The 19349-nt window shown below is 41.2% G+C and overlaps 1 protein-coding gene across 4 annotated transcripts in view; it reads right to left on the minus strand.

The window, feature by feature from the left end:
* Positions 1–1336: 1336 nt before the first annotated feature.
* The window catches only part of RAD54B (RAD54 homolog B), an 85979-nt gene continuing 67966 nt past the window's right edge, over positions 1337–19349 (minus strand). For all 4 annotated transcript variants that reach the window (XM_008255751.5, XM_089335539.1, XM_089335538.1 and 1 more), the window contains 5 exons: positions 12777–12952; positions 7821–8082; positions 6280–6346; positions 5886–6086; positions 1337–1762 (listed from right to left, as the gene is read on the minus strand). In XM_008255751.5, the coding sequence (XP_008253973.3) occupies positions 1542–1762; positions 5886–6086; positions 6280–6346; positions 7821–8082; positions 12777–12952 (927 nt within the window). In that variant the 3' untranslated portion in view covers positions 1337–1541. The remainder of the gene's footprint in view (positions 1763–5885; positions 6087–6279; positions 6347–7820; positions 8083–12776; positions 12953–19349) is intronic.

Genomic DNA, 19349 nt, shown 5'->3' on the forward strand with positions numbered 1-19349 from the left:
CCAATCACATTAAAAATCAAGGGTGCCTGGCAATAGCTACAGTCGTGGTTACTGATTAAGGGAGTACACTCCATTTTCTCAGGGCAAAAACCTTGGAGTTGTTCTTGACTTTTTTCTTACATCCCACATTCAGTCCATTCAGGAATCTTACTGGCTCTGGCTTTAAAATTATCCAGAACCCAACTACTTCTTAACACTTCCACTGAAACCACCAGTATGAGTCACCATCACCTCTCCGCTGATTCTTACAACAGTCTACCTCATCTCCTTCTTTCTATCCTGTGTTCAAACCAAATGTTCTCACAAAGTAGTTCATATCACGCCATGCCTTAGCCCAAAGCTCCATGGCTTACCATCTCCTCAGAGTAAGTGCTAAAGCCCTCATAATGATCTCCCACACCTTGGAACATCTGACCCCCAATCACTATCACCTCTCACCTCCTCTCTTCCCACTCTGCTCACCCTCTCCACAGTGGCCTTTCACTGTTCTGCAAACACATCCAACACTCATGTGAGTGCAGGGGTCCAAGTACTTGGGCCATTTTCTGCTGCTTTCCCAGGCACATTAGCAGGGAGCAGGATCAGAAATAGAGTAGCCAGGACACAAACTGCCTCCCATGTAGGACGCCTGAGTCACAGGCAGTGGCTTAATTCACTACACCACAATGCTAGCCCCTGAACACGGCTTTATGACAGCATGGCAGTCTCCCATGAATCTGAGATCCTAGGCTAGGAACTAGTGTTTCAAAGCGGACAAGGCACTGTGGTGCAGTGGGTTAAGCTACAACTTCTAACATCAGCATACCACGTGGGAGCACCAGCTGGGCAGCACCAGATGACCCAAGTGCCTGGGCCCCTGCCACCCATGTGGTGGATGAGGATGTAGTTCCTGTCTCCTAGCTTCAGCCTGCCCCTGCCCTGGCTGTTGTAGCCATGTGGGGAGTGAACTAGCAGATGGAAGATCTGTCTCTTCCTCCCTCTCTCTGTTGCTCTGCCTTTCAAATAAATTAAGTAAGTCTTTATATATATATATAAAAGTGAACTATCCCAAAGTTCTTCATCTGACCCAAAGTACTAACTGTTCTCATTCAAACTATCCTGTGTGCAACTATTACACTCAACATCTTGAGCATTTGCAGTCCTAGCCTCTGGTTCTTTCTCCCTTGAGTTATAAATACATCAAGTCTCTTCAGTCGTCTCACACACATACCTATGTCTAATAATGCTCATCATCAGTTTGGATTTCCCAAAGACAGAGGTTTGGACTTCCTTATATTTCTTGGGAAAATTTTTCAGTAGATACTTAATAAAAATGCACTAATCATAGAACTATTAATCACAGATGACAGAAGCATATTTTTAATGTTTCCTTTCCAACAATGAAAATTACATAAAAACAATTCAAGCAATTTTAATGACTGTAATAAAACGGATACATTTTGTAACAAAATACATAATTTAAATAATTAACCTCAAAAATGACATTAAATTATTATATTAGTTTTTTAAAGATGGGCAAGCAAATGTCACAAAGTAATCGCTCATTTTATAGCTGCAGTTTGATTGGTTACATTCTGAAAGAAGAATGACACATTTTCTCTTATCCTTTCAAGAAAAGGATCTGTATGATTTAAATGACCTGCAGAAAAATGTTTCCATTGCTTCAGCTGTGACATAGATAGAGGTTTCCGGGAGCTGGATTTCTGGTGATGTGGACCAAGCTGGCAAGGTCTACAGACTGCAAAATTTTCCAGTGAATCACCTGAAACAAGTAGAACAGTGAGACAGGGTCCTCCTTATATACATCTTTGTTTTATTACAATTGAGTTTATGTGATTTACTACATTGGATCACTGTAGTTTAATTAAAACAAATTCAGTTCACTCATTCTTTCTATGAATGTTTATACATTGTTTATTATGGGCAGATTTAAGCGTTAGAGGCAAAAATGGTAAACAGACATAGACAAGGTCTTTGACTTTAAGGACCTTTCAATCTAGTGGGAGAGACACACATTAAACAAATAATCATCTAAGGAATCTATTATAAGTTCACATCCTTCATATAAAGCCTATTATGCCAGATGCTTCCAAATTCAGGATATAATTGGAGCAATCTGGTCGGCATTCCATAATCAAACTCATTAACATTCTACAGCAAATTATATGAATAATCTTTAAAAACAGGTTAAATAAAAACTACTGATAAACATATCAAGTTAAGTAAAGTTTTGGCATCAAAGAATTTTGTTGCAAATTTATGAAGGAAAAAAATCTTTTTGGTCTTTTGAGCTTTCTAGAGTTCAGAGCTGATTAGACTATATTAAACTCAAGTGTTGGAGTTCAGAGCTGCATTAGAAACAGAAGCAAGGGCATGAGGGAAGACACAGGGGACTCTGAGCACATATGACAAGACAGACTGACCTGGTGTAGAAGGTAAGGGAGGGACTGCCTGGGGCAATGCTCCATTACGATCTGAGCAATGAGGAGGCAAGAACTAGACGGGTTAAAAGGTAAAGCATTCCAAGAAAAGTACACTTGAAGACTACGGAAGGGAAGGGACACTGGCACAGATGAGGGACTGACAGAAGCCTAATGCAAGGAGAGCAAAAGCCAAGAACGACGCAAGAGACGCTGAGAAGTGCAAGGGCTGAACCATGTAAAACGTGTGTCGCAGGGGCCAGGAGTTGGTCACCAAATCCATTTCTCTTTCCTCCAGGGCACTCAGCCACATTTCCCAGCCTCCTCTGCAGCTGCACGCAGCCTCTGAGGCTGGTTTACCCAACGCGGCTACAATCTTTCTGTTCCTTCACTGCTGGTTGTAGAGGACTCCAAGAACCCAAAGAGATAAAAGTGCTCAAAGTAGAAAATGGTCATGGAAGACAGTAGAATAAAACCTTTTAAATACTGGCCTCCAAAAACTCTAACAACTAGAACTGCACAAACAGCAGGCAGGATTTGAGATAGAGAAAAAAACAAACACACTTTGAAAACTTAAAGATTGAGTTCAGGGCTGGCGCTGTGGTGCAGTGGGTTAAAGCCCTGGCCTGAAGCACCAGTATCCCATATGGGCGCCGGTTCTAGTCCCGGCTGCTCCTCTTCCGATCCAGCTCTCTGCTGTGGCCCGGGAAGTCAGTAGAAGATGGCCCAGGTGCTGGACCCCTGCACCCACATGGGAGACTCGGAAGAAGCTCCTGGCTCTTGGCTTCGGATCGGCGCAGCTCTGGCCGTTGTGGCCAACTGGGGAGTGAACCAGCAGGTAGGAGACCTAGCTCTGTCTCCACCTCTCTCTGTAACTCTGTCTTTCAAATAAATAAAATAAATTTAAAATAATAGTAACACAGGATTACATAGCTGCAGGGAAATAAGAGGAAAACTCTTTCTGGAATGATACAGAAAGATCTCAAGTTATACTACTGAGTACAAAAGGTAAAGAACTATACATATACTATGCTCTCCTTTACTGAGTGGAAATGGAGCAACCAAGAATATCTATGTAGTGCTGCATATAAATGAACACATATATCTGGAAGAAATCACAAAAAACTAATAACCATGGTTTCCTATGGAGTAAAAGAGCTAGAAATTAGACAGACAGATAAGGATGGGATAGGAGGAAGAATTTTGACCACATATATTTTACATTTTTAAATAGTTGAGTTATGTAAATATATTATCAATTGAAAAGTTAAATTAGCACAATTTTATCTGTAAAATAAAAAAACTGACTAGGTAATAGAAAATTTGACTACTATGATAGCATCTAAACTAAGCAATTAAGAGATGACACTATTTTTCATGCACAAAATAGTACCCCCCCAAAAAAAAACACATACCAAACCACACACCAAAGTCTCTATATTTACCCGTGTAGATCATATTTCTAACTATAGTACAAGGATCAGAATTCAGTAAAAAAATTAAAATATATTTTAAAACATACTTTTGAGTAACTGATGAATCAAAGAAGTCATAATAAAAATAGAGAACATTTAGAACTGCACATCAAAATTATGGAATTCAGCTTCTATGAAAAACTAGTCTTAAATATCCCCTTTAGAAAAGAAAGCTGGGGGCTGGCGCCTGTGATGCCAGCATCCCATATGGGCGCTGGTTTGAGTCTTGGCTGCTCCACTTCCAATCCACCTCCCTGTTAATGGCCTGGGAAAAGCAGGATGAAGCTCTTGGCCATTGCAGCCATCTGGGGAGTAAACCAGTAGATGGAAAATATCTCCCTCTGTAACTCTGACTTTCAAAATAAATAAACAAACCTTTAAAAAAGACAATAAGGCTGAAGAGCACTGTTAAGTACTGAACTAAAAAATAGTAGAAAAAGAACATTAGAGTAACTAAAAGGAAACAGGAAGAAGAAAAATTATTAAAACAGAAAAAACACAGAATAGAATCAAATGTTAATTTTTTAAAGTTACCAAAATATTCATGAAAGAAAACCTGAAAACATTTCATAAGTTTAAAATCTACCTACTAAAATATCATATGTACAGACTTTACTAATATATATTTCATATTATTCCTATATTATGATTCTATAGGATTATCATCATGTGTAAATTATACTATAAATAAGACTACTGAGTAATGTATTTTATCTGTTTATAGAAAATACAAATTCTTCCATGTCAGTCTTGTATAGTCTAACTTCTTAAACCTATCTTGATACAATTTATCAAGTGACTTTCAATTACTGGACATTGCGTACTAGGTTGCACTCCTGATCTGAAAAGTTCTAATTCTGGACAGTGGGTGTTTTGAGCTTTACATAAGCAGCACTATCCATTCGTCACATATTAAGAGATATGGCTATCCATGCTAAGTGCCTCAGAAAATATTATTTCATAAGAAGTTCCTTACAATATTAAAAAAATTAAGATGTTTTGCATAAAATGGAAATAAGAATTAAAAACATTTTTATAATTCTGAAGTCATTATACCAAGATTTGAAATATTTTCACGAATAAGTTGTATTTGGGAGCTGACTTTGTTGTGGAGCAGGTTAAACCACTGCTTGCAACCCTGGCATTCCTTATCAGAGCACTGGTTTGAGTCTCAGCTGCTCTGCTTCCAGTCCAGCTCCCTGCTCATGCATCTGGGAAACAGAAGAAGATGGCCCAAGTACTTGAGTATCTGCCACCCAAGTGGGAGACCCAGAAGGTGCTCTAGGCTCCTGGCTTTGGCCTGGCCCAGCCTTGGCCATTGCAGCCATTTGAGGAGTGAACCAACAGATGGAAGATATCTCTCTCTCTCTCAGAGATTCCGGCTTTCAAATAACTAGAATGAATTCTTTAAAGAGTCAAATTTTTCACAATGATTCGAAATAAGAAGCTGAGAGAATATGAGAGAATATGATTTTTGTTTTTGTCTTTTTTTTTTTTTGGACAGGCAGAGTGGACAGTGAGAGAGAGAGACAGAGAGAAAGGTCTTCCTTTGCCGTTGGTTCACCCTCCAATGGCCGCCGCGGCCGGCACCGCACCGATCCGAAGCCAGGAGCCAGGTGCTTCTCTTGGTCTCCCATGGGGTGCAGGGCCCAAGCACTTGGCCCATCCTCCACTGCACTCCTGGGCCACAGCAGAGAGCTGGCCTGGAAGAGGGGCAACCAGGATAGAATCCGGCGCCCCGACCGGGACTAGAACCCGGTGTGCCGGCACCGCAAGGCGGAGGATTAGCCTATTGAGCCACGGTGCCAGCCGGAAAATATGGTTCTACTAAATATTTTTGCAAATATCTGGTAGTTGTGTTGTGACCCAAGGGAAAAAGGAGAACTAATATATACCAAATGGTAAATATTTATTCTTTATTTAAATATTTTCAGCGGCCAAATAGAGGCAAATTAATCTTCCTTTAGTTACAGAATAAAACACAACTAACCTGTACGATCTTTTTCTCCTGTACAGTCACAGTCAAGCAGGTCATGAGTAACACAGTCTGAATTTTCATGCAATGTGAACAGATTTTTAAGCTCCTCTACTGAAAACTGAATGTGTTCAGACGTCTTAGATAGGTCTACAACTGCCCCAGAGAGACCCTGCTTACTGATCTGCCTTTGGTAGATCTTCTCTTCTATTGTACCTGAAGAGAAAACAATCATTAGATTTCCTTCATATTTTTAAGTATATTATTGCTATAGGGCAAAACATATGTATTGGCATAAATTTCACAAAATAACAACATACTCTTAACACTGAGGCAAAGACTAACCAAAAAAAAATCATTTTGATTACCCCAAGGCTATCCCTTTTTTGCCACACAGAAGGGATTTTACCTGTGGTTAGCAGTCTGTAAATGTGTACAGGATGTTTCTGACCATCTCGCCATACTCTAGACATTGCCTGTGGAAAATACAAGAGAATTCTGAAAGGACGGTAGAAATTTATGGCCATTTCCACACCCGAAATGCACCTTAATATCAGGAATTCTAATCCATATATAGCTTCAAAACACAAAGCCTAGGCATCCCCCCAAGAATGTCTTACTATCTTTTTCTTAGAATAAATAAAGGGATGGTTGAACACTTAAGGTGCTGTTAAAAAACCCCTCACTAAGGGTTGGTATGCAATGCAGGGGTGGGGGGAGGGGGGCATCTTCATTAACGAACAGGGCAGCAAATTTGGACAGCAAGGATGCAAAGAACCAAGTGTAGCACAGGCAGGGAGGGTCCATTCCCTGTCCACGTGGCTAATGATTCATCCCTGAGAAGTTGTTAGAACATATGCAATCAGCTCAGCCTCTAAGTACGTCCCTGAGGTTCAAGGATTATCAGGATACTGTAAAGTGTTGATGCCCAAAACCTGCACATTCCAATAATAAAGTCTGGCTTCCAACCTACCCTTAAGAGATCACCTCTAAGCTCTTAGAATATCCTGTTTGATAGAGTGTCGTTGCTTACTTGGAGCCTTGAGCCATATGAAATGGCTTATGCTAACAATGTGATATAGGCAAGGGTCTTGGGCATGGTATCAGTTTGATCTTTGGAAGGACTGGAGACTGAGTAATTAAAGTCAGCCATGCAGGTACTCCACAAGCCTACAGGTCTGAACACCAACAAAAATTGAACATCAAGACTTGGGGAAACTTCCCCAGCTGACAATACTCCACATGTGTGGTCACTTACTGATGCTGGGAGAATTACATGGTGTCCATATGTTTCTGAGAGAGAACAACGGAAATCTTGTGGCTGGACTTTACTGGACTCTGCCCTGTGCACACTTTTGCTTTGATGATTTTACTATCATTTACGACAATAACTGTGAGTATAGCTACTTTTCTCAGAGAAGTAGCTATAGTAAAATGATAGTAAAATCATCCAGCGTCTTAGGATGCCCTAACAGAAACACCAACTGAGGTGTTCATAATGAAGACGCATTGTACTCTGAAGAAAACCAGAGGCCTCTTCTCAAATACTTCCCTAAGTAAGTGTACGCCATAACTTTATTATAGCACAGACACTGATCATGGAAACCACTGCACTCTTCTTCCCGAAGGTCATGAGCATTCTGAAGGCCCAACTGTGCAACGAATTAGAACCTAGAGACCTACAGGTTTGGGTGTGAATCCTACCTCTGCCTCTTATAAACTGTGAAAGCTAGAACAAGCTTCCATATCTTCATCTGTAAAATGGGCCTGCTGACACCCAGACTTGGAGGGTAGTTGTGAAAATTTAACAGATGGGAAGGACTTAGCATCATGCCTGACAGGAAATACGGGCTCCACACACTCGGGTATTATACATCATCTGAACACACCCAGCAGGCATTTTACTTCCAATCATTCAATAATGTCTATTTCACGCCCAGATAGTCCTACCTGGATATCAGTGGCTGGATTCCAATCAATGTCATAGAGAATTAAGTGAGATCCTCCAATAAGGTTAAGTCCCACACCACCAGCTTTTGAACTTAACAAAAAAATAAAATCAGAAGAGTATTTACTATTGAAGCCATCAACAATTTGCTGCCTTTGAGAGATGGGTGTTTGTCCATCAAGTCTTGTATGAGCATATCCATGACGCTTGCATACTTCTTGTAAAATATTCAAGGTTTGAGTATAGCTGGATACCAATACCACCCTGTCAATTGAAAAGAAAGATTCTTACCATACAATTTAAAGGCCATAGATTTTTTTTATCTGAAAAAATATCAATACTATCATTGATATTTATAGAACTTGCAACCGTAACCTTGTACAACTAAAACACAGACACTCATTTACACTCATTTTAAAGTCAGGATCTAAACTTTGAGTTTTAAGACAGTGGGGTAAAGCCCTTTCTGCTTCATTCATCTCTCTGAAGTCATCCTAAAATCAACAGAAGAATAAGCAAAATACAAAAATACCACTCTATCATTGATAAAACAAAGAAGCACTTACACATGGAAAACAAAATGAGACTAATGAAGCGTGCTGCTTAGGAGTACAGAGGTGAAACATAAATGCTAAAAGAGGGGGATTCTAGTAAGAAACAGTGCAAATTCATTCCCACTGTAATATCCTGCCAAGACACCTTAGATGGAGGAAACTTAGAGCAATTCCAAGACCGCTGGGATGGGGCTGGCGCTGTGCCATAGCAGGTAAAGTCGCCATCTGCAGCGCCAGCATCCTATATGGGTGCCGGTTCAAGTCCCAGCTGTTCTACTTCTGATCCAGCTAGCTGCTAATAGCCTGAGAAAGCAGTGGAAGATGGCACAAGTCCTTGGGCCCTGCATCCATGTGGAAGACCTAGAAGAAGCTCCTGGCTCCTGGCTTTGGTCTGGTCCATCCCTGGTCATTGCAGCCATTTGGGAAGTGAACCAGTGGATAGAAGATCTCTCTCTCTCTCTCTCTCTCTCTAATTCTTTGAAATAAATAATTAATTACAAAAATGGATCATCTTTAGAAAAATCATTTTAAAATAGAGAGGGAATATTTCCCAGACATGAGATATTCAGATTAAAAGGACCTACAATGAATGAAGCACTGACTCATGAAAGCACATAAAGATTATAATTCAGAGTATAAGGAATGAAGAAACACTGCTAATGCATTCATTAGGGGGGAAAAAAACAGGTTACATGCAAAGGAATAGAAATCTGAAAAGCACTGTACTTTATTTTAAAAGCTAGAAGGCATGTGTTCAACCAAAATAAATTTGGCCTAAAAAACTCTCCATTTTAGTTTGGTGCAAAGTAGCCCCCACACATAGTGAACCAAAACCTAACCTGACACTAAGAATACTCTAATCTAAGAATATACCCATGTTGGGTCCAGCACTGTGGCATAGCAGGTAAAGCCACCGCCTGTGGTGCCAGCATCCCAAATGGGCACCAGTTGGAGTCTTAGCTGCTCCACTTGCAATCTGCATCCACATGGGAGACCCGGAAAAAGCTCCTGGCTCCTGGCTTCGGATTGGCCCAGCTCCAGCCGTTTCGGCAATCTGGGGAGTGAACGAGTGGATGGAAGACCCTCTACCCCACCTCTGCTTCTCTATAATTCTGCCTTTCAAATAAATTCATTAAAAAAATGTTTAGGGGCCAGCACAGTGATGTAGTGGGTAAAGCTGCCACTTGTAGTGCCAGCATCCCATAGTGGGACCAGTTTGAGTCCTGGCTGCTCCACTTCCAATCTAGCTCTCTGCTATGACCTGGGAAAGTAGTGGAAGATGGCCCAAGTCCTTAGGCCCCTGCACCCGCATGGGAGACCCAGAAGCTCCTGGCTTCAAATTGGCACAGCTCCAGTCGTTGCAGTGAACTACTGGAGTGAACCAGTAGATGGGAGATCTCTCTCTCTCTCTCTCTTTCTCTCCTTATCTCTCTGTGTAACTCTGACTTTCAAATAAATAAAGAAATCTTTAAAAAAAGATTTTTAAAGATATAAATGTTTCTATATTAAAAAAAAAAGAATATGCCCATGTAACCAAGCCACTGTGTCTCAGCCAATCATAACCACCAATCTGAGGCTAAAAAGCTGCCAAAAAACAGAACCATAAAAGGCAAATACTAACTGCAGCCAATCAGGATGTTTCTGTGCATTGCTTCCTTTTCTCTGGCTATAAATGTGATCTGTACATGGGCAGGGAGGTGTGAGTGGATTTTCAACCATCTTGGGTCTGGAATGCTGCCTAGTTCTAGGACTTTTTTTTGTAATCAAAATAAACTGTTAAATTTAACTGATCCTCATTTTCCTTTTAACACATGTAAAGCACTGCCCTCAGAATTTTAAGGGAATACTATTTCAGTCTAGAATTTTCTAGACAAGCAAGTTGTTAGTCAACTGCTGGAACAGAATAAAGACAGGTTCAGACGTGCGGGAAATCAAAACGATTCATCTCCTATCTTTTCTCTTCTTAGGAAATTACTGCCTGACATACTCTAGGGGAGTGTGAAACCCAAAAAACAAGACATCTAACATAAATGAAAAGAAAGAGGAATGACAGGTGATGGTTGATGGGATTCAGGATGACAACATGCAGCAAGATTAGAGAACAATCAGTTCAAATTGTAGAGGAGGACTCCTAAGGGAAAAGACAAAGAAAATGTAAAGGAACTTGAGAGACTAATAGGAAATTTATACTGAAAACTTACTGAAGGGCACAGGAAGACTTCATAACAGCTGTAAAAAGAACACCAGGGCCAGCACAGTGGCACAGCGGGTTAGGTCGCCACCTGATGTGCAGCTATCCCTTATGGGCACCCTTTAGAGTCCCAGCTGCTCCACTTCCGATCCAGCTCCCTACTGATGGCCTGGGAAAGCAGTGGAGGATGGTCCAAGTGCTTGGGCCCCTGCACCCATGTGGGAGACCTGGATAAAGCTGCTGGCTCCTGGCTTTGGCCTGGCCCTGGGGAGTAAACCAGCGGATGGAAGATCTCTCTCTGTCCCCCTCTCTCTCCCTTTCTTTATGTACATCTGTCTTTCAAAAATAAATAAATAAATAAATCTTTAGGGAAAAAAAAAGAATAAAGAGCAACACCAATGTAAAAAAGGGCAAAAATGCAATTAGCTGGGGCCGCAGCTGTGCTGTAGCAGGTAAATCCAGCACCTGCAGTGCCAGCATGCCATATGGGTGCCAATTCAAGTCCCAGCTGCTCCACTTCTGATCTAGCTCTTCGCTATGGACTTGGAAGGTAATGGAAGATGGCCCAAGTCCTTGGGTCCCTATACCCACGTGGGAGACCCAGAAGAGGATCCTGGCTCCTAGCTTCAGATTGGTGCAACTCTGGCCATTGCGGCCCTGTGGGAAATGAACCAGCATATGGAAGACCTCTCGCTCGCTCCTCTGCCTCTCTGTAATTCTGCCTTTCAAATAAATAAATAAAATTTTTTTTTTTTAAAGTATTATCACTCCTTCAGATTAAAAATCCAATCTGGTATATTGTGCTTTTAAAAAAAATGCATATAGCTATGGTTGGTGGAAGGCAGTGTTCAAGAACGAAAAAACAATCATGATAAACTGGCTCAACAATGAACAAATGAGTCATAACAATGTAAGTATTAAAAGTTAGTTTAATCAAAAGTTGTGATATAACTATCTTGGAAGGATAGAAAGGGAAGGGAGGAAGTAAGAATGCTAAATTCACACTAATCATAAGCAGTTATCACATAATATTCAAAACAGAGGAGCTGGCAAAAATAAAAATGTTATAGGCTCTCTGGAACCAGTCACAGATCTACAGAAACCAGCTCAGTGCCCCATTAGGAAAAGGCCATATTTAAGGTGATAAGACATTCTATGCTTTTTTAAATTTTTTTTTTTTTTTTTTTTTTACTTATTTGGAAGTAAGGGAGAGAAAAGGAGGGGAAGAAGAGAGAAGGAGAGGGGGAGAGAGAGATTTCCATCCTCCCATCCACTGATTCAGTCCCCAAATAACCACAACAACCCAGGCTGGGCTGAAGCCTGGAGTCAGGAACCCCATCCAGGTTTCTCTCCTACATGGCTGGCAGGGATTCAAGTATATGAGCTATCATTTACTATCTCTCAGGAACATTAACAGGAAGCCAGATCAGAAGGCAGAGGTGGGCGGGCCGGCTCAGTGGTATAGTGGGTAAAACTGCCACCTGCAGTGCCAGAATCCCATATGGAGACCACTTTGAGTCGTGGCTACTCCACTTCCAATCCAGCTCTCTGCTTATGGTCTGGGAAAGTAGTGAAAGATGGCCCAAGTCATCAGGATCCTGCATCCACATGGGAGACCCAGAAGAAGCTCCTGGATCCTGGCTTCAGATCAGCTTAGCTCCGGCTGTTGCGGACAACTGGGGAGTGAACCAGCGGATAGAAGACCTACTTTTCTCTCTCTCTCTCTGCCTCTGCCTCTGCCTGTTCTCTCTCTGTGTAACTGTGACCTTCAAATAAATAAATAAATCTTTAAAAAAAAAAGAAGGCAGAGGTGGAACTCGATCCCAGGCACTCCAATATGGAATGAAGGTGTCCCAAACTGCAGTCTAACCCACCGTGCCACATCCATCCCCTTCACGGGGTCTCTACTTGCCTTTGCCCTACACATTCCCCTGTGCTGCCAGATTTGGGGATGTTTGACCACATGGAAGCCCAAGCCCCAAAAAGTCATCATTAAGGATTTCTTAATATATATATATAAAATTTAGTTTTCCATAAATAAAATTTATAGACATACAATGAATTGTAAGTTTATAAAATGGGAGCTGACCATGCCGCGAAGAAGAAAACAACTCAGGTTTCCTAACTTAAAAAAGAGAGGAGGGAAGCAAGGACATAGCGCAGGCTAAGGCTCTATGAGCGCTTAGAAGTGGTTTATAAAATTGATCTCTTACTTCTCAGTGGGACGGAGCTCGTGGATAACCGCTAAAAGCTTCGACAGCACCTGCAGCTTTCCTGACTCCTCCTCAGTAAACAGGAGAGGGTTATAATCAGCAGGGAACACGTTTAGCAAGCCTTTGTACAGACTTCTTTCTTCATCTTCATTACAGGATGAGCTAGATTCTTTTTCCTATTCAAAATAATGATTGTTAATATTTGCACTTTTTGTTTAAATCCAGAGGGAAAAATACTGAAATCATTGGGGGGTGGGGAAAAAAGATTAACATGTACCAGAAAAGTCTAAGCTATTAGGCTAATCTTAACAAGTTATGATTTGATCATTTTTGAAAAAAAGAAAAGTGACACGCATCCTATTGTGTTAACTACGGAGCAGTTCCAATGCAGCCTCCCAATGCCAGTGTTAACCAGGGGGGACTGTGGGCTGAGAAAGACAAGAGAAAGCAAGGGCAAAAGCAATACAAAATCAGCCCTCTCCAAAACCCTAACTCCACCATCATCGACACCTCTTTTTCACTTTCACTTTCTCTCCTTAACTCCCTACCTTCCTCTCCTGATTTTGGGGCTTCCCACAGCATCTCCCAGGGGATATTCAAAAACAAGAGCAACAGTCTACTTATTAGCTTCTTCTGTAAGAATGCAGCTCCACCAGAAAATTAATGGAGAAATTTATTCTCACTTATTTCTGTTTGTTACTAGTCATTTTTGAGGATGATTTCACTCCAAAGTGATCATCAGACTTCTGAAATATTCCCTCCAAAGTTGCCTTGCTGATGTTTCAGACACATAAATGGAGATTAGAGTTGTAAACAACTATCTGGCTTTTTAGGCTAAATTCTTAGGATTGGTCGGTTTCTCTTTCCCATATTCCCTACCTGAAATGCCTTCTCATTTTCTGCCAAATTATCCCAATCCTATAGATACATGAGGACCAAATGCAAATTCCATTTGATTATTCATGGTTTTTTTTTTTTTCTGCATTGAGTCTTAACCTTTATAGTAACACGGTGTATTTCAGCTTTTGACCTTTTCAGCTTTAAGCAGTTAACTATGTACTTTATCATACTTTCCTAATGTTTTCGGGTATGTTGTATTCCCTCTTGGAATAGTACTTTAAATACTTAAGGACAGTGAATCTTGTAGTGTAAAATGCTAAACACAAAGAACTATAATTTGGCCTACTCTCAAATATAGCAACATTTAGGTAAAGTTACTTGATTAAAAATAATTGGAATCCATCCTAAATAGCACTCTGGCCTCAGAATCAGCCCTAAAGGCACTCGGATCTGGCTGAAAAGCCCATGAGAGTATTTCAGGCATGGAAAGCCAAGGCACTCTGGCAAAAAGATCTCTGTGAGTGAGATCCCAGTGGAAAGAACAGGTCTTCAAAGAGGGAGGTGCCTTTCTCTGAAGGGAGGAGAGAACCTCCACTTTGACTATGACCGTGTCTAAACAAGATAAGAGTCGGAGAACTCAAGGGGCTTCCATAGCCTTGGAAACTCATGACTGGTGCATAGGGAGATTACTGATGCCATAAACAGGAGTGTCAATTTGTAAAGTCAACAACAGGAGTCACTGTGCACTTACTCCTCATGTAGGATCTCTGTCCTTAATGTGCTGTACACTGAGGCTTAATGCTATAACGAGTACTCAAACAGTATATTTCACTTTGTGTTTCTATGGGGGTGCAAATGTTTGAAATCTTTACTTAATGTACACTAAACTGATCTTCTGTAAAAAAAAAAAAAAAAAAAAAAAAAAAAAGAAATTATCAATTCCCAACTTGACTCTCACTGGGATTAAACATGACAATAGGTCTGATCTGATTTCATCACCATTTAAAAAAAATCATCTATTATTTTTTCACTTTATGTTTCTGTGTGGGAGCAAACTGTTGAAATCCTTACTTAAGGTATACTAAGCTGATCTTCTGTATATTAAGATAATCGAAAATGAATCTTGATGTGAATGGAAGGGGAGAGGGAGTGGGAAAGGGGAGGGTTGTGGGTGGGAGGGACGGTATGGGGGGGGAAGCCATTGTAACCCATGAGTCGTACTTTGGAAATTTATATTCATTAAATAAAAGATAAAAAAAATAAATAAATAAATAAAAATAAATAAAAAAAAATAATTGGAATCCAGGCTGGCATTGTGGCACAGCACATTAAGCCACTGCCTGCAACACCAAAATCCCATATGAGCACAGGTTCGAGTCTCGGCTGCTCTACTTCCAATCCAGCTCTCTGCTAAGGCACCTGTGCGTGGTCCCTGCCACCCATATTGGAGACTTGGATGGAGCACCTGACTCTTGGCTTCAGACTGGCCCAGCCCCAGCCACTGCAGCCATTTGGAGAGTGATTCAGTGAATGGAAAGTATCTCTCTTCCTTTCTAACTCTGCCTTTCAAATAAATAAATATTTTTTAAAAAATACTTAGAACTCTGGTGCCAGTGCTGTGGTGCAATGGGTTAAAGCCCTGGCCTGAAGTGCTGGCATCTCATATGGGCGCCGGTTCGAGTTCCGGGTGCTCCTCCTCTGATCCAGCTCTCTGCTACTGCCTGGGATAGCAATGGAGGATGGCTCAAGTCTTTGGGCCCCTGCACCCATGTGGCAGACCTGGAGGAAGCTCCTGGCTCGTGACTTCAGATTAGCGCAGCTCCAGCCATTGGCAGTCATCTAGGGGGTAAAACAGCGGATAGAAGACCTCTCTCTCTGCCTCTACATCTCCTGTAACTCTGTCTTTCAAATAAATAAATCTTTAAAAAAATACTTGGAACCCTAAGATATTTATATCACGGGGACATGAGGGGGCAAGACAATTGCTGACTGCCTATGGTTATTTCTGCCAAAATGCCTACAACTTGGAGAGGTCATCAAAGACCATACCCCCAGTGTCTAGACTACAGATATTCGTGTTCAGATACAGCTAGGGAAATGATTCATCCTCACCAAATTAATAGATCAAATAAAGCAGAATGAAGATTTACTGAACTGAATGAATGAAATGAGACCTGCCTATTTAACCAATTGGTCTAGGCATTCTGTGCTTTGAAAGAGGGTACCAGGGGAAGCCAAATCACCAGCACAAAGCTGTCTGGTGAACATTACATCGGAATACAATGGAGATAAATGAGCTTAATACCCAAGTTGTTTTGTTAATTATTATTATTTATTTTATTAATTTGAAAGATAGGCAGAAAGGAGAGATAGACAGCTCCTATCCACTGGTTCACTCTCAAAATGCCCACAACAGTTGGGGCTGGGCCAGGCTGAAGCCAGGAGCCAGAAACTAAATTCACCTCTCCCATGTGGGTGGCAGGGACTCAATTACTTGAGCCACTACCGCTGCCTCCTATGGTACACATTAACAGGAAGCTGACTCAGGAGTCCAGCTAGGGCTCTAACTCAAGCATTCTGATATGGGATGCTGATATCCCGAGCAGCATCTTAACTACTCACCAAACACCCACCCCAAGTTATTAACTAGAAACATGTAATCACAATTACTAGGTTAAGGTGTTTTTTTTTTTTTTTAAGATTTATTCATTTGTTTGAAAGGCAGAGTGACATAGAGAGACAGAGAGATGCAGCATGAGATCTTCCATCCACTGGTTCATTCCCCCAACTAGAGCTGAGCTGAGGATGGGTCAAGCAGAGCTTGGAACCTCAGCAGCCAGGAGCTAGAAACCTCAACTGGACCTTCCATGTAGATCACAGGAACCCAATTACTGAGCAGCAGGAAGCTGAATCAGAAGTTACTGTGTGGGGCTGGCGCTGTGGCATAGCGGGTCAAGCCGCTGCCTGCAGTGCCGGCTTCCCATATGGGCTCCGGTTAGAGTCCCAGCTGCTCCATTTCCGATCCAGCTCTCTGCCATGGCCTGGGAAAGCAGCGGAAGATGGCCCAAGTCCTTGGGCCCCTGCATCCTCGTGGGAGACTGGGAAGAAGCTCCTGGCCCCTGGCTTTGGATCAGCACAACTCCAGCCATCGTGGGCAGTTGGGGAGTGAACCAGCAGATGGAAGACCTCTCTCTCTCTCTCTCTCTCTGCCTCTCCTTCTCTCTCTGTGTAACTCTGCCTTTCAAATAAATAAATCTTTAAAAAAAAAAAAAAAGTTACTGTGTGACTTGATACTAAGCACTCCACTATAGCCTGTGGGTACCCCAAGCAGCCCTTTAACCAACTGTGCCACAAGACTCACCCCTAGGGAAAGCTTTTTGAAAATCCTCATTCCTGTGTCCTTTTGTCAGACATTCTGAATCAAATTCTATCTCTTGATGCCTGGACAAATGTAGTTTCAAGTGTCCTTGAAGGCAAGAGTTTGGGATAGCAATTACGATGCCATTTGGGACAGCCACACCCCATAGCAGAGTACCTGGGTTCAAGTCCCAGTTCCACTCTGGATTCTAAGCTTTTGGCTGATGTGCATTCCAGGAAGCAGCAGCTGATGTCTCAGGTAGCTGTGTCCCTGTCACCCGTGGGAGACCTGGACTGAGTTCCCAGTTCCTGGCTTTCACCAGTCGCAACCTCAGCTGCTGTGGATATTTGTGACCAGTGGATGGGAGATTTCTCTCTTTCACTCCCACTCTCTCTTTAAAATAAGTAAATATTTTTACATTTCCCAAGGCATTATAATATACACCACTAATTAATAATCAATTAGGAGATAATATCTTTATGTTGTGACAGCCTGAAGCATCACCACTATCAGAGATTTGCCAGTCAGACTCTTACATCAAGTACTCTGGACACACTCTCCTCTGACTGCATGTAACCCAATACCCTTGGTTATGATTTATGATACTGATATTGATTACATTACGATCACATTTCCTGAAGAGAGACCTATCGCCTTGCTTGACCTGGGGAAACAACCTAGTTTCAACAGGAACACATTTATAAAACACTGCCTAAAGGTTATTTACACATGTAGAAGGTTCATTTCAGCCCTTTTATATTGATCTTTATAAGCTACAAAAGAGAAAAGCTTTTCTGAGATTACAAATTACAGACCCTATTCGAAGCTTGTAGTATCCTGTGCCTCTTACTAGTGGCTATTTGACAACAACAGAGACATACTCAGAGCCCTTTGTCTCTTTCTTCAGGAATGTGCAAGGATATTCTAAATGAACTGGCATGTTCTGAGCCATCATAAGGTCTTCCTTGTAAGGAAAAAAAATTTGGCTTTTATTTTTCCTGGGCTTCATGCCTAATGGGTTTAATTTTTGTCACTGTATACAGAATGCTTCTTAAAAGTTTGCTTAATAAATTGTTATAATACTTAACAGGTTGTTACAGTAACTGTAATGCAGAATTAACAGGTTGTTATAGTAACTGTGTACTGCAGAATTACACAAAGCTGACTTTTCCTATGACAAAGTGAGTAAATATAATCCAATATCGGTAGACTCCACTTTCCAAATAGAGAATTAATGGCCTCAACCATAATGTACATCCTCAGTTTTTCTTTTGAGGTTATTTAGGAGCAAATTATGACTGTACAGCTTAAAAAAAAAACAGAATAAAAATTGCTCAGGGTAAGTTTGGAATAACTGGGTAAATTGGAAATAATGAGGTAATAATAGTTATTCTGCAATTTCTAGTACTACATGTTCTACTACTTTTTCCAGAATTCTCATCAAATTGTCACAACAACATTATCAACATTTACAGATAAGAAAACCAAGGCGGCCGGCGCCGCGGCTCAATAGGATAATCCTCCACCTAGTGGCACTGGCACACCGGGTTCTAGTCCCGGTTGGGGCGCCGGATTCTTTCCCGGTTGCCCCTCTTCCAGGCCAGCTCTCTGCTGTGGCCCGAGAAGGCAGTGGAGGATGGCCCAAGTGCTTGGGCCCTACACCCGCATGGGAGACCAGGAGAAGCACCTGGCTCCTGCCTTCGGATCAGCACAGTGCGCTGGCTGCAGCGCACCGGCCACAGCGGCCATTGGAGGGTGAACCAACGGCAAAAGGAAGACCTTTCTCTCTGTCTCTCTCTCTCACTATCCACTCTGCCTGTAAAAAAAAAAAACACACACACACACACACACACAAGGCTTTACAGATTATAAAAAAAAAAAAAAAAAAAGCTAGGGCTCATCTATACCTTGATCATGGTTAAATTTGCCTGTAGCTAAAGAACTAGCAAGTAGCAGAGTGGGGACTGATAACTCAGATCAAATTCAAATATAATAAGATAACTCTTACTATACTCCAAACTGCCTTAAGTTCAGTAAATATGCAAATACCTCAAATACGCAGCTATTTAAAAATTATACTTGTTAAAGTCATCTAATTTTGGAAAATCTTGACAATGTATTTAGTTAAAAAAGGCTGTGAGCATTGGCATCACTAAAATCAGGTTTCTTCGTTAAGATTACACTGAGCCTTATCTCCTGGCCAAATGATAAAGATGGTAATAACATTACCTACTCCGTAGAGTTTTATAAAGAATAAATAAAATAACACTAGAAAAACACTAAGTGTTTGGTATATGACTGTTGGTTAATATTATTATTGTTGGTTAAATTATTTATTTATTAATAATTATGTTGGTTAATATTATATTATTCCA

The sequence above is a fragment of the Oryctolagus cuniculus genome, chromosome 6 (genome assembly GCF_051225735.1).
Source record: "Oryctolagus cuniculus isolate XC-2025 breed Fujian yellow rabbit chromosome 6, ASM5122573v1, whole genome shotgun sequence".
Classification (NCBI taxonomy): Eukaryota; Metazoa; Chordata; class Mammalia; order Lagomorpha; family Leporidae; genus Oryctolagus; species Oryctolagus cuniculus.